This window comes from Lissotriton helveticus, chromosome 2_1 (assembly GCF_964261635.1).
Source record: "Lissotriton helveticus chromosome 2_1, aLisHel1.1, whole genome shotgun sequence".
Taxonomy (NCBI): domain Eukaryota; kingdom Metazoa; phylum Chordata; class Amphibia; order Caudata; family Salamandridae; genus Lissotriton; species Lissotriton helveticus.
Window position 1 is genome coordinate 317,180,225 of NC_136059.1, and position 22,649 is coordinate 317,202,873.

The 22,649-nt window shown below is 50.8% G+C and overlaps 1 protein-coding gene across 7 annotated transcripts in view; it reads right to left on the reverse strand.

Moving 5' to 3' along the window:
* ZFR (zinc finger RNA binding protein) overlaps positions 1-22,649 on the reverse strand; it is a 705,458-nt gene that overhangs the window by 333,592 nt on the left and 349,217 nt on the right. For all 7 annotated transcript variants that reach the window (XM_078674904.1, XM_078674908.1, XM_078674906.1 and 4 more), the window contains one exon: positions 20,049-20,168. In XM_078674904.1, the coding sequence (XP_078531030.1) occupies positions 20,049-20,168 (120 nt within the window). The remainder of the gene's footprint in view (positions 1-20,048; positions 20,169-22,649) is intronic.

Here is a 22,649-nt window from a genome sequence, read left to right on the forward strand (position 1 = left end):
ACCGAAAGACAGGCTGCCGGATAGGTCTAATAGTCTGACGATCAATGGCGGGTACATACGAACTCGATGGTTGAGAGTTCGAGACTTGTGTCAGATTGCAAATATGTTTATACAATGTGTTCATTTTTTCATTTTTTACAACTTTATTGCTTCCCGCCATGTTAAACAGTTTAAACCTGCAAATATCATCATTCTGCAAGAGGGGTAGGACTATTAATTCCCTTCGTATGCCAGATGCAGAGAACTGAATTTGAACCTGCGGCATCATTGCTTTAGAAATGCCTTTGCCTTGAAATGTTTGGTAAATTGATTGAAATGACCCAAAATGTATTTAACTAAAAGTGACAACTGAAATGCCAAATAATACTTCATGTTGATATTATGAACTGCCGCACAGCCTGTTAAGATGATTGTACAACATAGCTCCAGACTTATGATGATATGGTAGTCTGTTCACTATGTTCATTATAATTTTGTTGCAACACAATCACGTGATTTACTTTAAAAAACGGATGCAAACAGACTCTTGTACTCGTGACAAAGGGAAGGCAATTCCCGAAACGCGTCGAGTTAAGCTGTGAAATAAATCCGGATTTGAAAACTGTTGGTGGCCTGGACTCCGTTCTTGGGAATCGCGAACGTGTGTGTTTGGTGTATATATATATATATATATATATATATGCATATATGCATATATATATTACAGAGCACAATTCCGGTGTCTGGCCAGTACCTGCTCACGAGCGGGTCGTCGTTGGGGTCCCGGTGGCCCAAATATCCAAAAAGAAATCTCCCATATGCAAGGAAACGTACGACGACACTCCAGAAGTTGCTGTGCTTAAGAATTTATTAGGCAGCAAAACAAACTGTTTGTTTTGCTGCCTAATAAATTCTTAAGCACAGCAACTTCTGGAGTGTCGTCGTACGTTTCCTTGCATATGGGAGATTTCTTTTTGGATGTATATATATATATATATATATATATATATATATATATATATATATATATATATATTCACTGAAAAAACCATAGGTTTCACACCAGTTATAGTTAGCTGAACATTCTACTCATACAAAACCATTGAAATTCTCACATTATAGTTAGTTGGACTCACTATAACTTGCGCGACCGCAATCCACTGCTGATGATGTCACATATTACATCATTCATGATATGGTCAGTGACATCACTGATGACATCACTGATGACATCATCCAGTGAATGTGTGTTTCTGTAAAGTTAAAATATGTTTTACATATTGAAGAATGAGTGTATGTATGAGTGTCTGGATGAAGGATTTAGTAGGTGGGTGACTGACTATGAGTGAGTGATTAAATGTGTCTTACTGAATGCATGGGTTAGTGACTAAAGTGTCTGAAGGTGTGCATCATTATGTCGGTTGTTGTGTAAGCTGCTGCATGTGTTGATCAGTAGCTATATGAGTGGCTATATGTGTTATTGATTGGTTGCCCAAGTATTTGTATGTGAGGGTGAGTGAGTGTGTGGAGGTGGCTGGGAGGTGTGTGACTCTGTGCATAGATGTGTGAGCAGTTGATTCACTTGGTGTATGAGTTCAAGAGTGCATGTGGAAACAGCTGTATGGGCGGTTGACTGTGTGCATGGGTGTGTTGGTGAGTGAATGGATATCTCAGTGCTACATGTCCAAGTAAGTACATATGTAAAACACAGTGCATGTGAGAGTTGGGATATATAAATGACTATACATGACAGCCTGTGATTGCATAAGTGACTGTATCTATCAATGTGTACTTGTATCAGTGATTGTAAAAGAGAGTAAGTATGTGTTAGTATATGTTTGAATAAGTAAGGTTATGTGTGTATAACTGTATAGATGAGGAAATGGGAGTGTGATTGATTCTTTGCATGACTAGGTGTGTGAGTAACTCCATGGATGAGTGGCAGTGTGTGAGTGTCTGTATAGGTGTATGAGTGCATATGATAGTGTTGTATTGATGAGTGTCTGTATGAATGAGTGATTGTATGTGTGAATGAGTGGATGTGTGTGTAGACCTAGGAATCAGTGAGTGCGTATGTCGTTACTGATATTGGTGTGTCAATTTCAGGAATGGTAGTTTGTATTTATCACTTGGTGTATCAAAGGTTAGAGTAGAGTGTGAGCAGGTGCATCGTATTATCACATGGATGATGTAATCAGTGATGTCATCAGTGATGCCATCAGTGATGCCATCAGTGATGTCATCAGTGATGCCATCAGTGATGCCATCAGTGATGCCATCAGTGATGCCATCAGTGATGCCATCAGTGATGCCATCAGTGATGTCACTGACCATGTCATGAATGATGTAATATGTGACATCATCAGCAGTGGATTGCGGGCGCGCGAGTTGTAGTGAGTCCAACTAACAATAACGTGGGAATTTCAATAGTTTTGTATGATTAAAATGTTCAGCTAACTATAACTGGTGTGAAACCTATGGTTTTTTCAGTGAATTTCAAAGGTTTTTTTAAATGCTAATTCCTAACACACAAGTTACTACTTGTGTAACGATATATCTGTAAGAGACATTAGTTAGTGATAGATTCCTTACCTTAGAATATCCCCAGGCGTCAGACTGGATCCGGAATTATTTTGCGTAGCAGTACCCTTGCGCGTCGGTAGGCGTCATCTGCGGCTCCGCGTCCGTCGTCGGCGTCCTGGGCGCCGTGATTACGTCGTCGGAGTACTTAGACGCCGCCTCCGCGTGCTGACGTCAGTTCTTAGACACAGCTTTTCCGCGCCAGAAGCGCTGAGCCATGTCAAAAACCAACACTGGTGCCATTGAAACTAGGGCCATGAAAGGGGATAACCCTAACCCTAGATATCGGTTCGCAGAACGGGGAGGATGGGTGGGTCGGTAAGGAATCTAATACTAACTAATGTCTCTTACAGATATATTGTTACACAAGTAGTAACTTGTGCATCTGAAAGAGACACGTTAGTGATAGATTCCTTACCTTAGAATAGATACCCCAGCAATACCAATCCCGGTGGTGGGTCTGCGAACCAATAATCACACCAGAAAGTCCTGGAGGACAGAACGGCCAAAGAAGCCATCCCTCCGGACTTGGCTGTCCAGGCAGTAGTGCCTTGCAAACATGTGCAGCGATGCCCACGTAGCTGCCTGACAGATGTCTTGTAAGGGCACTCCCCGGCCCAGGGCAGTGGTAGTCACCGTGGCTCGGGTGGAATGAGCCCGCAATCCAACAGGGGGCTCCTTTCTAGCCAAGGAGTAGCATGCCTGGATACACAAGATGATCCACCAGGAGATGGTACTCTTGCGCACCGTTTTCCCCTTCTTAGCGCCCACGTAAACACACAAAGAGTTGGTCATCCACCCGGAACTGGCGTGTGCGATCCAAGTAGAATGAGAGCGCACGTTTTGGGTCCAGACGGTGGAGCCGCTCTTCCTCTTTAGAGGGGTGCGGTAGTGGAAAGAAGGTTGGCAAAGTGATGGACTGCCCGATGTGGAAGGCTGTGACAACCTTGGGCAGGAAAGAAGGCTTAGTGCGCAACACAACCTTGTCCGGATGGACAGAAAGGAAAGGAGGAGTACAAGAAAGGGCCTGGAGCTCACTCACTCTCCTGGCAGAGGTGATGGCAACCAGGAAAGCAGTCTTCAGAGTAAGAAGGCAGAGAGGACAGTTGTGAAGTGGCTCAAAGGGAGCGCACATCAGAAATGTAAGAACAAGGTTCAAGTCCCACTGAGGCATCACAAACGGAACAGGAGGGAACGTGTGCGTGATGCCCTTAAGAAATCTATTTACAATGGGGGACTTGAACAAAGAAGGTTGATCAGGCAGCCTCAAAGGCTGAAAGGGCAGAAAGGTAGCCCTTGATAGTGCCCAGAGCAGAGCCCTGCTGGGCAAGAGAAAGAAGGAAGAGAAGAACCTCAGAGAGAAGGGCAGCAAGAGGATCCACAGCCTTTGCTGTGCACCATGCCACAAATCTGTTCCAGCTGCAGGCGTATACCATTTTTAGGTTTTGCCTGGCGAAAGCTGCGCTCTGCGCAGCTTTTTCGCGCAGGCGAAAACCTAATGAGAACTGTAGTGTGGGTTTGGGTCGGCCCTCGTCATTTATTGGCTGGCTCCATAAATGGAGCATAGCCATTGGACGAGGGGCCTGTCCGTCAATGCCGGACCAGATTCGGGGGCGTTCCCGAGATTCTTTGGCTTTTGCCGACGTCACGCGACGTCAGCCGAAAGCCGGGAACGCCCCCGAATCTGGTCCGGCATTGAAGGCACCCGGAAGAAGTCCAGGTGAGTGCTTGCTTTTTTTTTTGCTTTTTACCGCTGCCTCGGCTCCCGTTCCCGCCCCCCTACCGCTGCCTCGCTCTCCGTGTCTCCCCGGCCTTGTTCCCGCCCCCCTACCGCTGCCTCGGCTCCCAGTTCCCACCCCCCTACAGGAGCCCTCCAGCACTGCACGCACGGTTGAAAGCGGGTCTGGAGTGAGAAAGGAAGCACCTTTTAAAAAGAAGAAAAGGAAAACGCCGAAGAACGACGCCACAGCTGGAAGTACCAATAATGCCTTTGAGCCAGACAGCTATCACGGAAATGAATGACGTGGGACGGGTATCTTGTCAACCCGGCACCCAGCGCGGCACTCTCTAAAATGGCTGAGCATCGCCAAGAACTCACCTTATATTCAAGGAGAAATAAACGGCTGATGCTAAAGTGGCTAACAATGACGTCTGAATCCGTGTAGGTGAACATGCATTTTCTCGAATATCCGTGGCAACTCATTTTGCACTCATGGTGGCAAGGGCATGAGTTGTCGACAGTTTGCTATGCAGCAGCTTGCTCTTTGTTGACTTTTAAGGCCCTTCTCTCTCTATGCAGTAGTTACTCGTGACAAAGTCGCTCGATAGCCCCTCCCTCCCTCTCCTCAGGCCGGCCAGCCGAAGGAAGCAGCCGTCCGCCTCCAGCCAGGGCCGCGCTGGGATTGGCCCAGCCAGCCGAGCCTCCGCCGCGTCATCGGGAGGAGGAGTGGAGAGCAGGAAGCAAGAGATCTGCCGGAAGATGTCCAGGTGAGTGTTTTGTTTTTTTGTTTGTTGCTTTGTCCGTGTGTGTCTGTTCCCGCCCCCCCTCCCCCTCCCGCTGTCAGTGTGTGGCCGTTCCCGACCCCCCTCCCGCTCTCCGTGCCTTTCCTGGTATAACTTACACTTCCCACTAAGTAGGCACAAATACGTGGTGATGCCTTTAGTCGTGACGTGTACCAACTACCAACCAGTCTGTGAGTGAGAAAACAAACCCTTGCGATCGGGGACCAACAGGACCGGTGTGAGGACCTCCAGGGGGGCAACCATGGCTGGCTGCGCGCCCACCCCCCAGGGACTCGCACAGCGCCTGGAACAGGACACCTCGCTTCTCCGCTCGGCGCGGAAACACAGCGTGGATGGGACTTCCAGACAGACGCACAGACAGGAAACAACAGGCGCCCATCACCTCACACCGGCTCTGGAAATAGGTCACGGAGGGAGGTGGGGCCGGCCGGTAGAGTGTGACCCGAGGGGGGCTCGGGACAGGCCCTCGGAGGGGGGCAGCGTTAAGTCTGCAGAGACAGGAAGGGAGGAGGAGAAACGCACTCACAGCTCTGCAACAAAGTCGCCGAACGTTTTTGTGCCATTCATGGGCCCTAAGGAGATGTTTGGGAAGAGCCCCTCCCCCCTCCTTCAGTGCACCCCCTCTGAAGGATGAAGGCAAGAGACTGCGCCGCGCGCAGGATGGTACAGACACGGGGGTGTCCGGATCAGGTGTTCCCAACATGGGGGGTCTGCACCCCCTGGTTCCCAACATGGGGTGCCCGCACCCACAGGGGGTGCGAGATGGGATTTCAGGGGGTGCAACAAAGAGGGGAAGAAAGTATGTACAGCATGCATGATAGGAAGCAGGAAAGACTTCTGTAGAGGCGCGAACATTAATCATGCATTTCCAAGGGTGCGGGACATAGAAGAGGTTGGGACCCCCGGTCTAGGTTCTATCCAGGGTCTGAGTCGGGCCTTTCTCTGGGGCAACCACATTCCATCCCACCCACTGGGCCTTGCCAGGCTTAGAAAAGGCACTGGCCCCCTCTTTCCTCCACTCGCGGCCAATCCCCTGCTTTACCTGTGGAGCCCTTACCCCTTGTATCTAGTCATAGTTGCATCTAGGTAAATCACATTTGTGGCTTTGACAGTGCTCTAGAAAACAACTTCCTCATCAGGGGAGTGTGAGTACGGTGCCTCCCTGCTGGAAAGTCCAGTTCTTCCCGACATTCTAGTAGACAAGTGCTGTCGCAAGACGGTATAGAGGCTCGAACCAGGGTTAAATCTCGACATGGGGTCGGATGAAAGCATTTCCAATTATGGCTGTGAAAACATTCTAGGGATCATCCTGCCTGGCTGCCTTATTCCGTTCCTGTCGGATCCGGAGGCCAGAGAGCAGGAGCTGAGAAGACATGGGAGCAGAGAAGATGCGAAACCCTGCATCAAGGTACTTTTTTTTTTTTTTTTTTTATTCTGAACATGTGCGACCCTCCCCCCCGTGTGACGCCCCACCCCACGCCTACCTTGCCACCCGCGAGTTATGCCGGCCGCCACTGATCTCTGCTGCCTGGAATTTGTTGTATTGTACTGGAGAGGATGGCGTTATGTCTGATCATATAGATTCATTGGTTAGTCACAGTACACATGACTGCTGCTGCTGACATTGTGAACCTAGGGTGGCATTGAAGCTTCTGTGGCTACTGGAACCATACAGTAAACCAGGACCCTTTATTGAAAAACAACAAAGAAAAACAAACAAACAAAGTAACTGATTGCAGGGCGTCAATAGCCTAGGACCTCTGTCTCTAACTTGTTTGTGGATTTTACAGCCTTATTTTGGTACTATAGACTCATCATTTCATATTTTATCATCACTGCAGTTCTTATTAAACCATATTGCTGAACAGTCCCACACAGGGAAAATAGGAGAAACACTTATCCAAAAAAAATATTTGTATTTTACGGACAGCTAAAGCCTTTAAGATTCTCACCAGCTTGTTTTCATTTTGCTGGAGTTGTGGTGATAATTGTAGTTGTTTTGAGGGAGGTTGATTTTGTCAAATTATTCGGGTCTTTTGCTGAAAATAAAGAAGGCATTCAGAGGCCTCCAGTAGAGCAGACATATATCACCATGGGAAGGTTTCTGTGCAGGAATTTCTTGCATGTTCGCCCGAAGGGTGGGCGCCTGGAATGGCAGGGCAGGGCTTAAGACAGCAGCTGCACTTCCCACACAGGAATTCCACCCTTCGTTTGGTGGCTTGGGCCTCTTTACACCTGCTCCGCGGCAGTGTCGACAACTTCTTTTAATAAGTGAGGAGGGATTTACATAATCAATCCTGCTCTTATTTTTCTACCAACAAGATTTCTGAACCAGAAACAATTATAGGTGGACCATCATTAGAAAAGAGTGTAAATATTGTCCCCAAAGAATGAAAAAACAGGGAATGTAGTGAATCACAGGATACAATCTATCAAAAGGAATGAAAAACTTGCAAGATAAGGTTATGAGAAAGACTAACAAACCATAATATTATATGTAAGTTTAAAGCCACATTTTATATCAATCAGACGGGAATTAGTGAATGAGGAAAACATTTTCAATATTCCAGAAAGACAATAATGTGGTGAGGCGGTTTAACCTAGTTTTGTATAGAGTTAAAGAGAGAGAACATTGATTAATATCAAACTTGGGCCTTCATTGCAAGGGAGTTGAACTCATTGCATCAGAATATATACACCTGGAATTACTGACACCGTGGGTATTTGACATTCCCAGATGCAGAAATGTGGCAGTAAGCAGAGTCGGACACTGTGGGTACCCTTAAAATGAGGAATTGTTAGGTGATTTACAATGACTACACCATATTCTCATTTATGAAATGTTTGGGTAGGAAACACCAGGGGAGCAGTATTCCTGTGTCTCATGTAATCCCAATATGGCCCGTAACACCCCATCACTATCTACTCAGCCTCTTAGAGGCCTATGGTCACCAGTATGTTTGTTGCCAGTTTCTAGGCTGTCGTGGCTCAACTTAACTTAGCTGTTTTCATCTGCTTGCCTTGCCGTGCACCCAGTGGTGATTTCTTTGTTGGGGCGTGGGGGCATCACCCCCAGTTTCTATTGGTGCCCGTGCCACCAGTTTACTTTAATAAGTTCATTTGCTTTAATTCTTTTTTTTTTTAACTGCGTGTGCACGGAATGGCTCTGGCAACGATTCCCTGCTTTATTGCAGCCTGCTGCAGTGGGCAAACATGAGGGGGGTCATGAATGGAAGCTTGATGATTGACCAGCTCCTTGAGGTGAATTGTGCTTGTCAGGTTAGACTGGTGCATTGCTCTATCCAACATGACATGCACACTTAAACCCTCGCAGCCTGCCCACTCCCAGGCTGCCCTCTCGCAGCCTGCCCTCTCGCAGCCTGTCCTCTCGCAGCCTGTCCTCTCGCAGCCTGTCCTCTCGCAGCCTGCCCTCTCGCAGCCTGCCCTCTCGCAGCCTGCCCTCTCGCAGCCTGCCCTCTCGCAGCCTGCCCTCTCGCAGCCTGCCCTCTCGCAGCCTGCCCTCTCGCAGCCTGCCCTCTCCCGGCCTGCCCTCTCGCGGCCTGCCCTCTCGCGGCCTGCCCTCTCCCGGCCTGTCCTCTCCCGGCCTGTCCTCTCCCGGCCTGTCCTCTCCCGGCCTGTCCTCTCCCGGCCTGTCCTCTCCCGGCCTGTCCTCTCCCGGCCTGTCCTCTCCCGGCCTGTCCTCTCCCGGCCTGTCCTCTCCCGGCCTGCCCACTCCCAGCCTGCCCTCTCCCAGCCTGCCCTCTCCCAGCCTGTCCCCTCCCTGCCCTTTCCCAGCCTGTCCTCATCCGGCCTGTCCACTTCCAGCTTGCCCTCTCCCAGCCTGTCCCCTCCATGACCTTTACCAGCCTGTCCTCTCCCAGCTTGTCCACTTCCAGCCTGTCCTCTCCCAGCTTGTCCACTTCCAGCCTGCCCTCTCCCAACCTGCCCTCTCCCAGCCTGTCCCCTCCCTGCCCTCTCCCAGCCTGTCCCCTCCCTGCCCTCTCCCAGCCTGTCCTCTCCCTGCCTGTTGTCGTGTCCTGGTGGCAGCAGGCAGCAGGCGAGAGCGTGCACTGCGTCCCCGAAGTAACAGCCCTAAAGCAAGCAAGAAGTACGCCCCCCTCCCACCATTCCCTGTTAGGTAGTGGAAACTGTCCAAACTGGGGTGCAGACAGCCCCTCTCACCTTTCGGCCTGGTACCACTGCACCAGCCGCACTACTTCCCTACTGACCGTTCTCCACTTCAGCCCCGTCTAAATTACAATTCCTGCTTGTGACCCTTTTGCCTGCTTGTGCTTGTTTTCGTGACCCTGTTGCCTGCTTGTGCCTCCGTGTGCCCCTGTTGCCTGCTTGTGCCTCCGTGTGCCCCTGTTGCCTGCTTGTGCCTCCGTGTGCCCCTGTTGCCTGCTTGTGCCTCCGTGTGCCCCTGTTGCCTGCTTGTGCCTCAGTTTTCGTGCCCCTGTCGCCTGCTTGTGCCTCAGTTTTCGTGCCCCTGTTGCCTGCTTGTGCCTCAGTTTTCGTGCCCCTGTTGCCTGCTTGTGCCTCCGTGTGCCCCTGTTGCCTGCTTGTGCCTCCGTGTGCCCCTGTTGCCTGCTTGTGCCTCCGTGTGCCCCTGTTGCCTGCTTGTGCCTCCGTGTGCCCCTGTTGCCTGCTTGTGCCTCCGTGTGCCCCTGTTGCCTGCTTGTGCCTCCGTGTGCCCCTGTTGCCTGCTTGTGCCTCCGTGTGCCCCTGTTGCCTGCTTGTGCCTCCGTGTGCCCCTGTTGCCTGCTTGTGCTGTGTGGGTGTCTGTGGAAGGCTCTGTGTGGGTGTGTGTGGAGGGCTCTGTGTGGCTGTGTGTGTGGGGAGCTTTGTGTGGCTGTGTGTGTGGGGGGCTCTGTGTGGCTGTGTGTGTGGGGGGGGCTCTGTGTGTGTTTGTGTGTGTCATTTGCGAGAGATAAAGCTAGTGGCATTGTAAATGACAATGCCATTTATTTATGTTAAAAAAAAACATAAATAAAAATAATGTCAAGAGCAATGCCAATAGCTCTAACTTTAACAAAGGCAAAACCATTGCATTGTAAATGCTTGTTGTGGAGGGACGCCTGGCTGCCAGAATGACATTACAGACTTCAGGAGGCAAGTCAAATGGCCTCAACTGTCGCCGCTCAATGTCCAAGCATGCTGAAAGAGGCCTTGCGCCACGTCCGAGTTCAGACGCTATTCGTGATCCATCATGCACCGACGGCTGAGCTCGTCCGCCCTGGCGTTCAGAGAACCCGCCAGGTGTTGAGCCACCGGATTCACGCCCTGGCGTTCCAGCCATTGCCAGAGGCGCAGAGCCTCCTGGCAAAGGGTCCACGACCCCACCCCGCCCTGTTTGTTGCAGTACCACATGGCAGTGGTGTTGTCCGTGAACACCTGCACTACAATCCCCCGGACAGAGGGGAGGAATGCCTTCAGTGCTAGACGAATCGCCCGTAACTCCAACAGGTTGATGTGGATCTGGGCCTCCGCCGGAGACCAGAGGCCTCTGATCTCCGCCTCTCCCATGTGACCTCCCCAGCCCTGGAGGGACGCGTCCGTCACAACTACGTGCTCCGGTTGGGGAAGGGAGAGGGATCTGCCGCTGACCCAATCGCGGTCCGTGAGCCACCACTGCAGCTGTCTCGCAGTGCCCTCCAAGATCAGGACGTGGTCGGACAGGTGGCCCTGATGCTGGGCCCACTGAAACTTCAGGTCCCACTGCACAGCCCGCATCCGCCACCTGGCGTGATGCACCAGTAGGATGCAGGAGGCCATCAGCCCCAGAAGCCGCAGCGTCAACCTGACCGAGACCCGGGATAAAGGCTGAAAGAGTGGAATCAGAGCCTGCTGTTCGGGAGGATAAACCCGAAACCGCGCCGAGTCGAGAACCGCTCCGATGAAGAGGAGCTTCTGAGAGGGGCACACGTGTGACTTTGGCACATTGATGGAGAACCCCAGCTGGTCCAGGAGATCTACCGTAGTCTGGAGGTGGTTGACGACTGTCTGGGGCGAGCCCGCCTTCAACAACCAGTCGTGAGGTAGGGGAAGACTGAAACCCCTAACCTGCGCAGGTGAGCTGCGACCACCGCTATCACCTTTGTGAACACCCGTGGGGCGCTGGTAAGGCCGAAGGGGAGCACGGTATACTGAAACTGCTCGTGGCCAACCGTGAACCGCAGGTAGCGCCGGTGGGCCGGCAGGACGGGGATGTGGAAATAAGCGTCCTGCAAGTCCAACACTACCATCCAGTCTCCTGGGTCCAGGGCAGCTAAGACCTGAGCCAGTGTCAGCATTTTGAACTTCTCCTTCTGGAGGAAGCCGTTGACGTTCCGTAGGTCCAAGATAGGGCGTAGGCCCCCTTTGCCCTTCATGGGTACCAGAAAGTAGTGGGAGTAGCAACCACACCCTACTTCTGGCCCAGGAACGCACTTGATGGCCCCCTTGGCCAAGAGGGCCGTAACTTCCTCCTGCAGAAGTCGCAAATGATCCCCCGATACACGGTAGTTCTGCGGTGGCATGGCTGGAGGAGTCGCCTCGAAGGGGAGGGAGTAGCCCCTTCGGACGATCTGCAGCACCCACCTGTCCGACGTGACAGTACGCCAGTGGAGGAGGTGATGGCGAACCCTGCCCCCCACAAGCGTCACATGGGCCTGAAAGCACGGACTAGGAGGGTTTTGAGGCGGATGCTGCGGGGAAAGGTGTGGACTGACCTCGCCGTTGTCCCCGACCGCCGCCACGGCGGTTTCCACGGCCGCCACCGCGTTGGGTATTACCCTGCGAAGCGTGGCTGGCAGCACGTGTGGGTACACCCCTTCCGTGGCCAAGAAAGGAGTGAAAGGCAGCCGATTGCTGGCGCGGGGCCGAGAGGCCCAAGGACTTGGCCGTAGCCCTGGAGTCCTTAAAGCGCTCAAGCGCATGGTCTGCCTTGTCGCCAAAAAGGCGACGGCCATCAAACGGCATGTCCATCAGTGTGTTTTGGACATCGGCCGAAAAGTTGGCGGACCTCAACCAGGCGTGGCATCTGACCGCCACCGTCGTTGCCATCGCTCTACCTAGTGAGTCGGTGGTATCCAGCCCACACTGGATAGAATATCTGGCTGCATCCCAGCCCTCCACAAGGGCTTGGCCGAGTTTGGCCCGTACCTCCAACGGACACTCTGGCAGCACTTCCGCAACCGTATCCCACAGAGAGTGGGTGTAGCGGCCCAAGAGGCATGCGGTGTTGGAAGACCGCAGTCCCAGACTAAGGGAGGAGAAGATCTTTTTACCATATTGCTCATACCTCTTGGATTCCCTGTCCGGCGGAGCAGACGGGAATGCGGTCTGGGAATTGGAGGCCTGGATGACCAGGCTCTCGGGGGTGGGCTGGGTGGACAGGAAATTAATATGCTACTTACCAGTATGCATCTGTTCTTGGCATGTAGGGCTGCTGACATTCATATCTATAGCATAGATCACCGCCTAGTGTTGGGTCCGGATGATTGCACATTGTTGTCCTGGAAGAGTCTTCGAAGTATTACGAGATAGGTGGCTCCTCCCCTGGACTACAGTGCGCATGGGCATCGACTCCATCCCCAGATTGTTTTTAGCCATTGTGGCGAAGATGGAGTGTAACAGTGTGAGCGATGGCCATGCTAAGAGTAAGTGTAAATTCTGCAGCCGCTACAGGCGCCGGGGAGGAGGGTGGGCGATATGAATGTCAGCAGCCCTACATGCCAAGAACAGATGCATACTGGCAAGTAGCATATTCAGTTCGAGGCATGTGGGCTGCTGAATTCATATCTATAGCATAGAATATATAGCAGTCCCTCCATTAGCGGCGACTGCCTGTGCCAGCTGCAGATGTTTGAAAAAGTGTTTTTAGAACAGCCTGCCCTACAGCTGCTTGCTGCTTGGAGTGCACATCTACACAGTAGTGTTTCGTAAATGTGTGTGGGGTAGACCATGTGGCTGCTCTACAAATGTCTTCTAAAGGGATATTTCCAAGGAAAGCCATGAGGCCCCCAACTTGCGGGTGGAGTGGGCTCTTGGGGGGGATCGTCAAAGTGCGCTTAGCCTTTTGATAGCAAATTTGAATACACTTAACGATCCACCTGGCTATACCTGCTTTGGAAATGGGGTTGCCCTTGTGTTGTGCGGAAAAGGCAACGAAGAGTTGTTTCGTCTTCCTAAAATCTTTGGTCCTATCAATGTAGTACATCAAAGCCCTTTTGACGTCAAGAGTGTGGAGCATTCTTTCAGCCACTGTCTCAGGATTTTGGAAGAACACAGGCAGTTCAATAGTATGATTGACATGGAACTGTGAAACCACCTTTGGAAGAAATTTAGGGTTAGTGCACAGCACCACCCGGTTGGAGTGAATTTGTATGAATGGCTCTTGTACAGTGAGCGCCTGGAGCTCACTAACACGTCGCAGCGACGTAATGGCTATGAGGAAAGCCACTTTCCATGTTAAGAACTGAATCTCGCATGAATGTAGAGGCTCAAAAGGTGGACCCATCAGTCGGGTGAGTACCACATTAAGATTCCATTCAGGAGCAGAGGGGTCCTGGGAGGAATGACTCGTTTGAGCCCTTCTAGAAAAGCTTGAATGGCAGGCACTCGGAAGAGGGAGAGATGCTGCCTGTTTTGGAGATTAGCCGCTATGGCGGATAAATGTATTCGAATGGAAGCATATGCTAGATTGCATTTGTAAAGATGTAACAGATAACAAATGATGTTGTTCGTAGACTCATCTAGTGGGTTGATGTCGTGGTCCACGCAATAAATAACAAACCGCTTCCATTTAGCAGCGTAGCATGCTCTGGTAGTGGGCTTTCTTGCCTCCCGTATGATATCCATGCAGTCAGGATGCAAGTTGAGGTAGCCAAACTCTAAGACCTCAGGAGCCAGATCGCCAGGTTGAGCTGTTGCGGATCTGGGTGCTGAACGTCGCCATGGCTCTGCGTCAAAAGTCTGGGTGTGAGGAGCAGCCTTTGATGCGGTACCACGGAAAGTTCTAGAAAAGTGGTGTACCATGGTTGGCGTGCCCACGTTGGAGCAACCAGGATGAGCGTCATCGAGTGTTGCTTTAGCTTTCGTGCCACCAGCGGTATCAGAGGTGCTGGGGGAAAAGCGTACGCAAATCTGCCTGACCAGTTCATCCATATCGCATTGCCCTGCGACTGTGGGTGCGGGAACCTGGCGGCAAAGCTTTGGCATTTGGCGTTTTCCCGTGTGGCGAACAGGTCCATCTCTGGATGACCCCACTGCTGGAAGTACGGGTGGAGTACTGATGGGTGTATCTCCCACTCGTGCATTTGGTGGCTGTACCTGCTGAGCAGATCCGCCATTTGATTGTCCTTGCCCGGGAGGTGTTCCGCCATGAGGAAGATGTTCCTCTGAATGGCCTGTAGGAAGGTAGATCCCTGACTATGGTTGCCCCCAACTTTTTGCCTGGTGTTTTGCTGGTTTTCTGACTTAGTTGACCTGGGGCCCTGCTATTCAGGACCCCAGGCCCACTGCTCTCTCTGTTAAAATGGATTCCATGTACCCTAGGTACATATCCAATTGGATACTGAGTCACCTTATCAGACCCTGTACAGTATACCTTAGGTATCCAGGGCATAGGTGTACCCAGGGCCTACCAGGGGCTGAAGCATGTATTATGCCACCCCTGGCTGGCCATCCAAAACTGACACAACTGGCTGCTTGACAGCTGGGGCAAGGTGGTGTAATCACCCCTTGCTTTAGATATAGTATACCTATATCTAACCCTAAAATGGACGCACAGATCTCCTATCAGTCACTCCTATGGCAGGCCTTGACAATCCTGAAGGCAGAGTGCTTGGAATCGTGTGAGATAGTGCTCTGGCATGAGCTGAGCCTGTCTGCGGCTTTCGGGATCCATCCCTTAGCCGTTTCCATGATATCGCATACCATATACTCTTAAGTGCATTATAATCCTCGCGGTTATATGCCAACTCTGGTATCGCTTTTTCTGGCCAATTCTGGCGACGGGGTTAGCATTCCACCCTTCTAGAGGGACACGACATGTATGTAACCTATAACCCCGGTTAAAGTCAAACAGAGACTTAGCTCCACAAAATGGATGCTGCCACCGAGACACAAGTCTGCCCTCCTGCTGCTGGGAGTCCTCCCAGCCCAGGAGGCGAGGACAAAGGGTTTCCTGCCAGGGGCGGTGCCAGCACCGTCCCAGACAGGATTTTGTGTATTCTAGGTAGGCAGGGCTTTAGAGGAAGGTGACTGCAAGTGGCACCCCGGTGCTCACTGTGGATAGGCCGGCTTGAACCAGTTCCAGGGGCACTCCAGCGCCTGATCTGGGGAAAGCCCGCCAAGGAGAGGGGTGTAACCATCCCCCTCCTAGTCCCACCCATAGGGCAGGACTTAGTCGCGTGCCAGCCCCTTTTTGCAGGATAAAGGTAGGAACTGGCCCCCTTCCAAATCAGATCATCTTTGAATCCTGAAACTACTTTCCACGAAAGGTACTCAAGACTTCTTCCCAAGATTCTCCCTTGTGACTAAGGAGTAGTCACCCTGCAGCAGCAGGCACCAACCAAGCATCGCGGTTTGTTGCCAGTCTCTCCTTCGGATCAAGACTGCTCCAGCACGACGAGAACCGGCTTCCCTGGCACCTCTGACCTCAACCTACATCATCAGCCCAGCTGTGATCCGTGGGTGCGACGAGACCTCGAGGGACCGGCCATCTTCAGAACTGCACGACGCTTGTCCAGCACGACCACAGAGTGACCCTCGACCGAGTGCTTTGGGGTAAGAGAAGCCCCGACCCTGAGCAGCTCCAGCACCGAAGTTCAGCCCCCCTGCATCCACGAGATCTGCGTGGGGCCCTTCTGCTTTTTGCTGCTCACCGCGTTGTCCAGGTCGCTTGCCCGTTGGCTAGTGGCCCTCTCACGACGCTCCACGACAACAACTACTGCTGGTCTGGTTGCTCCAGACTAGCCCTTGCTCCCCTCCCAAAGAGGAGCACCCTGGACCCTCCTGGTCCACTCAAGACGCCATTTTAGGTCCACCGCGTGGGCCTTGCATTTGCCAAGACTTGTTGCCCAACCCTGGGTCCAGCGACGTCGACAGCAAGTACCTTCGTGGGACAGCTCGCACCTCCATCCTGGTCGCCGACAACGCCTCCTGGTCCGAGAGACTGCAGAGCCCAGCAGCGCCCACTCACCTGGTCGAGGTGACTTCGTCCGGTGCCATCCTGGTGCCCACCTAAATCACTGGCTAGTGATTCAGAACTTGGTCCCCTCTGCTTTCAGGTCCTCCTTCCCTGATCCAGGCTTGGATCACCACGAACTTCTTCCCTGGCCGCCTGCCAGCAACTTCTTTCTTCAGGCTCCTGGTTCTTCAACAAGCGGTAGTTTCCGCATTTGAGCGTTTTTTCCCGAATAAGGAAAAACGCACCTTTTTACATGAGATCGCAATTTGCGGCCTGTCATTTGGACTAGGGCAGGACGCACCTTAGCGTGTGCGGACCACCCAGTTCATAAACCACGGTCCTGACGAAAACCAAAGAATCATTTCAATGGTTGAAACATGTAGACCTAGTAATCAGTAGTATTTGTAAAATTTCACATCTCACATAGCACACTCCGCTATTTTTAACGCACTTTACTTCTTTAGACACCAAAGCCTACCTAATTAGGCACAGGTGCCACACTGTTTTTATAAGGGTTCAAGCACTCAAGAATAAACCTTGAAGTGAGTAGTTTTGGCCCTTTTTAATACACTTTTTGATAGTTATGCACACATAAAAGAAAAAATTAACCAGCTCCACTGTAGTCAGGTGTCGTAGCACACCCTGTGGGCACTCGGCCTATGGGGTGGGACCCCGATGATGAAGCATGTCACCAACCAGGTTGGTGAGTGAGGGGTCTTCTATAAGGATATGCATTATCCGACAACGGGTTGGGGCACATTGTGCTGACTTGAGCATTTAACCCTAGACTCAGAGGCTTCGTTTAGTGTGTATCTTTTACCACGAACCTTAGTGTTTGTGTTTACTGTTCAATGTTATGTGCAGGTACGCATCCTTTAGATCTATTGTTGTCATGTAATCCCCTTCTTGTATCTGGGGAATTACTTCTTGTAGAGCAGTCATTTTGAATTTTTGCGTTCTTATGCACTTGTTTAGGTACCTTAAGTCCAGGATAGGACGTAGCGTCTCGTCCACCTTTGGTACGAGAAAGTAAGTGGAGTAGACCCCTTCCCTCTCTGATGTGCTGGTTCCCTTTCTATGGTTTGTCTAGAAGTTCCTTTGTTTCCAGTAACAATTGTGATAGTTCCCTTCTTGAGTGAATTTTTTCGTTTGGCTTTCTGTGTGGGGGGTGTCCTTGTAGTTCTATACAATAGCCGTGTTTTATGATGTTTAGTATCCACTTATCTGTAGTCCGTTATCCTGCCTCCTACTGGTGTTGCATGTTGGAGGAACTGACAAACTTTTGTTTTTTTTGTTATATGACAAACCCCTGTTGATGTTGGCTGGGTGTGTGTTGAAGTTTTTGTGGAGTCACTTGGTGGTGGGCTGTGGGCCTCCTCTGGGTGTGCTACCTCGTCCTCTTGTGCGCCCACCAAAGGACTGGCCCCTAGGTTGGTATTGCCATGGCTGCTGTTGCTGTCCCTGCTGTCGACCCTGGTTTCCCCCTTGGAAGCCTTGGTTGAAGGATTGGTGAGATGTGGCTGGTTGGTTGTTACCCTTGCCTGCTGGCCTTCTTTGAGGTACTCCCCTTCTCATCCCCCTGAATTGCAGGGCTCCCATTGACCTCGCAGTCTTATTTTCCTTTTTCAGTTGGTTTAAGTTTGTCCACTGTGCTGCCGAACAGTTGTTCACCATTAAAGGGTGTGCTGAGGATGTTACTTTGAACTTCGGCTTTGAAGCCAGAAATACAGAGCCAGGCATGTCTTCTCTCCATTACCCCTATCATCATCATTTGTCAACTTGATGTTTCCGCTGCATCTAGAGCCGATTTCAAACATGTATTAGCCATGTTTTTCCCCTCCTCTACCAGGTGGCTGACCCTCTTCTGGTATTGATCTGGTAAGTGCCTGAGTAGTTCTCAGACCTCCTCCCAGTGTTGATACGCGTGTCTATTGATGAGGGCATTGGATTTTGCGATACGCCACTGTGTTGCCGCACTCCTTTCCATCTTCCTCCCTGTCAGGTCCATCCTCTTGCTTTCCTGGTCAGGAGGGGGTCCTGTATTTGTGGGGATGTTGGCTCTCTTTCTGGCCGTGGCTGCAATAATGGATTCAGGTGGTACTGACACCCTGATGTACATGGGGTCTTGTGAGGAGTGTTTGTATTTATTCTCACACCTTGGGGTGACAGATCTGCATATAGCTGGTTCTATGAACGCCTCCCTTCCCTGGTCTAGCACACTAGGAAGCATTGGCAAGAACTGGCTCCTTGTCTGTGTTGGCAAAAGTGTTTCCAGGAGGAAACATGCCTGAGGTTTTTCCTCCTCCAGCTTCACCTTGTATGTCTCTGCCGCTCTCTTTATGACTTGGTTGTACATTCCAATGTAGTCTGGTGGCGAAGGCCTCTAAGGGTAAGACTCTTCGCCCTCCTCCGGCGACGAGATCCTGCCACAGAAGATCTGGAGGCCTGGTACGATTCTTCTTCCTCCTCGCCGTAGTAATACAGGTCTTCTTCTACCTGCTCTTCGGCGGGTTCTGGAGTGTTCGGCGGCTGGAGTTCTTCCACGCCGCTCTCAGCTTCGACCTAGAGCACGGGTTTCGATGGGATCATGTACCGGCTCATTTTGTCGTCGAAATCCTTCTCTCTCTGGAGAATACTCGCCATTTTGGACAAGAGTCTTCTCCTTTTCCTGTCTATCTCGGACGCTTGCTCGGCGTCGAGATTCTCCGGCCTCAGTTTCGTGGTAGTCGACGATGTCGCGGTCGTGGGCTTGGATGATGGACCTTGTTTTGGGATTCTTGCCTCGACGTCGAGTGTTCCTTTTCTGGAACCGCTTTCGACGACTTTGCCTTTTCCAGGCTTTTCGCCGGCTGGAGTCCTTAGCCAAGGATCCGCTGGGCTGTTCATCTTTGGGTGCGGCTGCTAGTATCTAGGATTTAGACTGCAGTGCCCCTTTTTGGGAGGATTTGGACTCACTTCTTTGATTGTCCTTCGAGGGTCTAGGGGTCGACGACTCTTACCTCCTTCCCGTTTTCAACCTCGACGTCCGTCGAGTCTTCTGGCCCTTTGGCGAGGTTATCGTCTTCTTGAATGGAGAGGCCCAAGTCTCGGAGCGATGGAGGTGATACTTGTCCCTGCATTGCGTGCTTCGCCATCCGCTGTCTCTCTCTCACCTGAAGCATCTTAGGCGCAAAAAACGTGCAGCGTTGCAGTCCACGACTGGGTGGTCGACCTGAAGGCAGACGTAGCAGACTCGATGCTGGTCCTTCTGCGCGTACTTGTGTCTGCAGTTCTCAAAATTTGAATGGGGTCTTGTCCATTACGGTGCTCAGGGGGCCCACTGTGAGCGCATAGTCCGTGGCACGTCGAAGTTGACTGGTCACTAAGTTTTCCTGGTGATTTTCCTAGGTTTTTCCAGTGATTCTGCCTCAAAAGTTCTGGAGCTCCTTCGTTGACGATCCAGAACCAAAGGCGGAAAAAAGTATCTGAAGACGGAGACCACAGGAGGGAGCTTCCGCTGGAATCATGCCGACGTCACAGAGGACACCAAATGGTGGTACGTCGACGCCCATCCTACCTGGGCAAAAAAAAAAAAAAAAAAAAAGGAAAATACGACAATTCTGGACCCAACCACGAGATGGCGGAATAATGCCAGCATAGTGAATCCAGAAAGATTCACGCTGGAAAACTAGTGTTTCAAGTACATTTTTTAAAACATACTAACTAGTACCAAGTAAGACATTCTTTAGCCATTTAACATGATTTCAGAAAAAGACAGAAGATGCAAAACTAATAGTTTTATGTAGAAACATACTTTATATTGGAGCCTGTGCCTTCTTCCTTTGAGATGCATCTCCTTGGCGTTTGGATCATTGAAGCTGCATTCACATAGCTTGCAGTGAAAACGAATCACCTTTCCTTCATCATTTCGAACCTGGAATACAAAAACATGATACTTATACCATAAAGCTCAGGGATGCCATATACCATGCACCGTAAAGCCAACTGTAGGACGATGGCTCTGTATATACTATACCAAAAAGAAGTATAGTGTGCACAGAGTCCAATGACTCCCTAAAGGTATGACAGAAGTTAAAGTAGATAATAGCTTACTCTCGATTTAGTGGTAGCTGGGCTGAGGAGTTAGGCTTATTGTATGGGAGTGTGATTGTATTTCATGTACATACTCATACAAGTCCGGAACATACACGCAATGACTGGCTCCAGCACAATGTTTGGAAAAATATTACTTTTGTTACTTTTATTTCTAGGAACCAAGTTGAACTCGGTTACAGGTAGGTAGACTTATGAAATACTTTCAGATTTCTGGCAAGAGCTTTGTATAGCATCAAGCAATACTTAACATGTGTAGGAAATGCTTTTTTAGTACAGCAAAATATACTTTGGATTCAGGATCACACTTAATACACACAAAACAGTGAGAGACCAATGCAATCCTATGGGAAAAATACAGGTGAGTAACTTACAAGTAAGTAAACTGTTTTGAGATTCAGTCTCCAAGGGTTTTGGTCAACACTGGGCTAGGGTCGGACCAAGGTCGGTTCTGCTCCACCAACGGCACTGGGCCGGCTGGGTGCAGCGGTCACTGGCCGGATGTTATCCTATGGAGGCTGGGGGCACCTCGAAGAGGCACTGGTTACAGATAAGCCCCATGGCCTGTGTCTCTAAACGGCAGTTACTTAAGGTAAGCATAACAGGGCCCACCAAATAGCACTGAGACTGCACCACCAGCGGCACAGGGGAAGCCGGGAGCAGAGTGCAAAGGCAACATCGGGGGGCCTCGTTGAAACCAATGGAGACACCCGGTTGGGGAAAATGCCTGGTGCAGGCTCGGTTAGGGAGGCTGGTCGTAGAAATCCCATGACTGGACGGCTAAATTAGATAGGGGGTGGGGTGGTTTGCGGGGGGTGATGCCCAGACGCAGTCAGTTGGGCACTCCTAGGCCTGGGGTCTGCGGGTGCAGGGGGGTCTTTAGGCGTCCGGTATTACTCACCAGATGCAGTTTCGGTTGGGGGAACCGTTCAGGTGGGACTGCAGGCTTCAGGCGAGAGGTCAGGGGAGGCCATCCAACGCTGGAGGCCATCCAACGCTGGATCCTAGGTCAGGACTGCTGGGGAGATTTCACTGGGTTGGTGGGCCACCTAGACTTGAATCGTGGGCGTCGGGGGCACAGTGGTGCAAGTGTCACAAATTCACCTGGATCTTGAGTTGTTTTTTTGCTGGACAAATCTGGTGTCACGGGGAGACAAGAGTCTTTGGTGAAGACAGCACAGGTCCACAGGGTTTTTGGAGCAGGGTCGCTGGAGGAGGAGACAGGCCAGTAGGACTAGGGTCCAAGTCTTCTTCTCCACTGCTGCACGGTTCTTCAGGCCTTCTTCGTGAGTCTTCGAATATGAGGATCAAGGCTCAGGCGAGCCTATACATACTCAATTTAAGGGCATTACTGAGGTCGGGGTAGTAGCCAATGGCTACTGTCCCTTAGGGTGACTACACCCTCTGTGTGACCCCCTCCCTTTGGGGAGAGCGGCACATCCCTATTCCTATTGGGGCTCATTCTCCAATTCAAAAAGGAAAATTTCTAAGAGAGGGGTTCACCTCTGCTTCTGACAACCCCAGGGGTGTGTCAGACTAAAGTGAACACTCCTACTCTGCTGACTAATTTTCCCGCCTGTCTTGCTGCCAAAAGTGGGCGGGGTTATTAAGCTTAGAGGTTTTCGGTAAAGCCATCATGGCGCTATGGAGTTTGTGTTGACAAAATGGCTTCACTGCTTGCAATGTCTGTGAATGGCACAGACACTGTAGGGAAATATTGCTTATACAGCTATGCCGTCAGCTTTGGTATGGTGCACTCTGCCTCAAGGCTGTGAGGCCTGCTAGAGGGGGACATATCCATGGTGGTTGTCATGGAACACAGGGGTGCGTGCCATGTCGACTCTTCAGCTTTGTCTAGACCAAAACAGGCAGCCTGCAATAGCAGTGTGAGGGTGTATGTAAGAAACTGGCTCTACATATACTGCACACCTAAGTGAGGTACAGTGTGTCCAAGGGTCTCCAGAGGTTTGGCAGAGGCTAAAGTTAGCTAGAACCTTACTCTCTAAAGTGTTAGCTTGGTTGAGCAGTAAGGCAGTATCAGAGGACCGTGTTAAGCATTTGATGAACATACTCAGCAAATGACACACTCAAAAACTGAACTCTAGGCCAATTGTTTTGCATAAAAAATATACTGTTTTAATTCTAGAACCAAGCAAGCCTGGTACAGGTAAGGATAAAAATACTTTACAGTAGTACATTACTTGTATGAACTTGGTTCAAAATTGCAGTGTAACTTGTACTGTTTTTGGTTACAGTTTTAAGTAAGCAGTTTGCAATACATTGCAGGTACAGTACTTTCAAT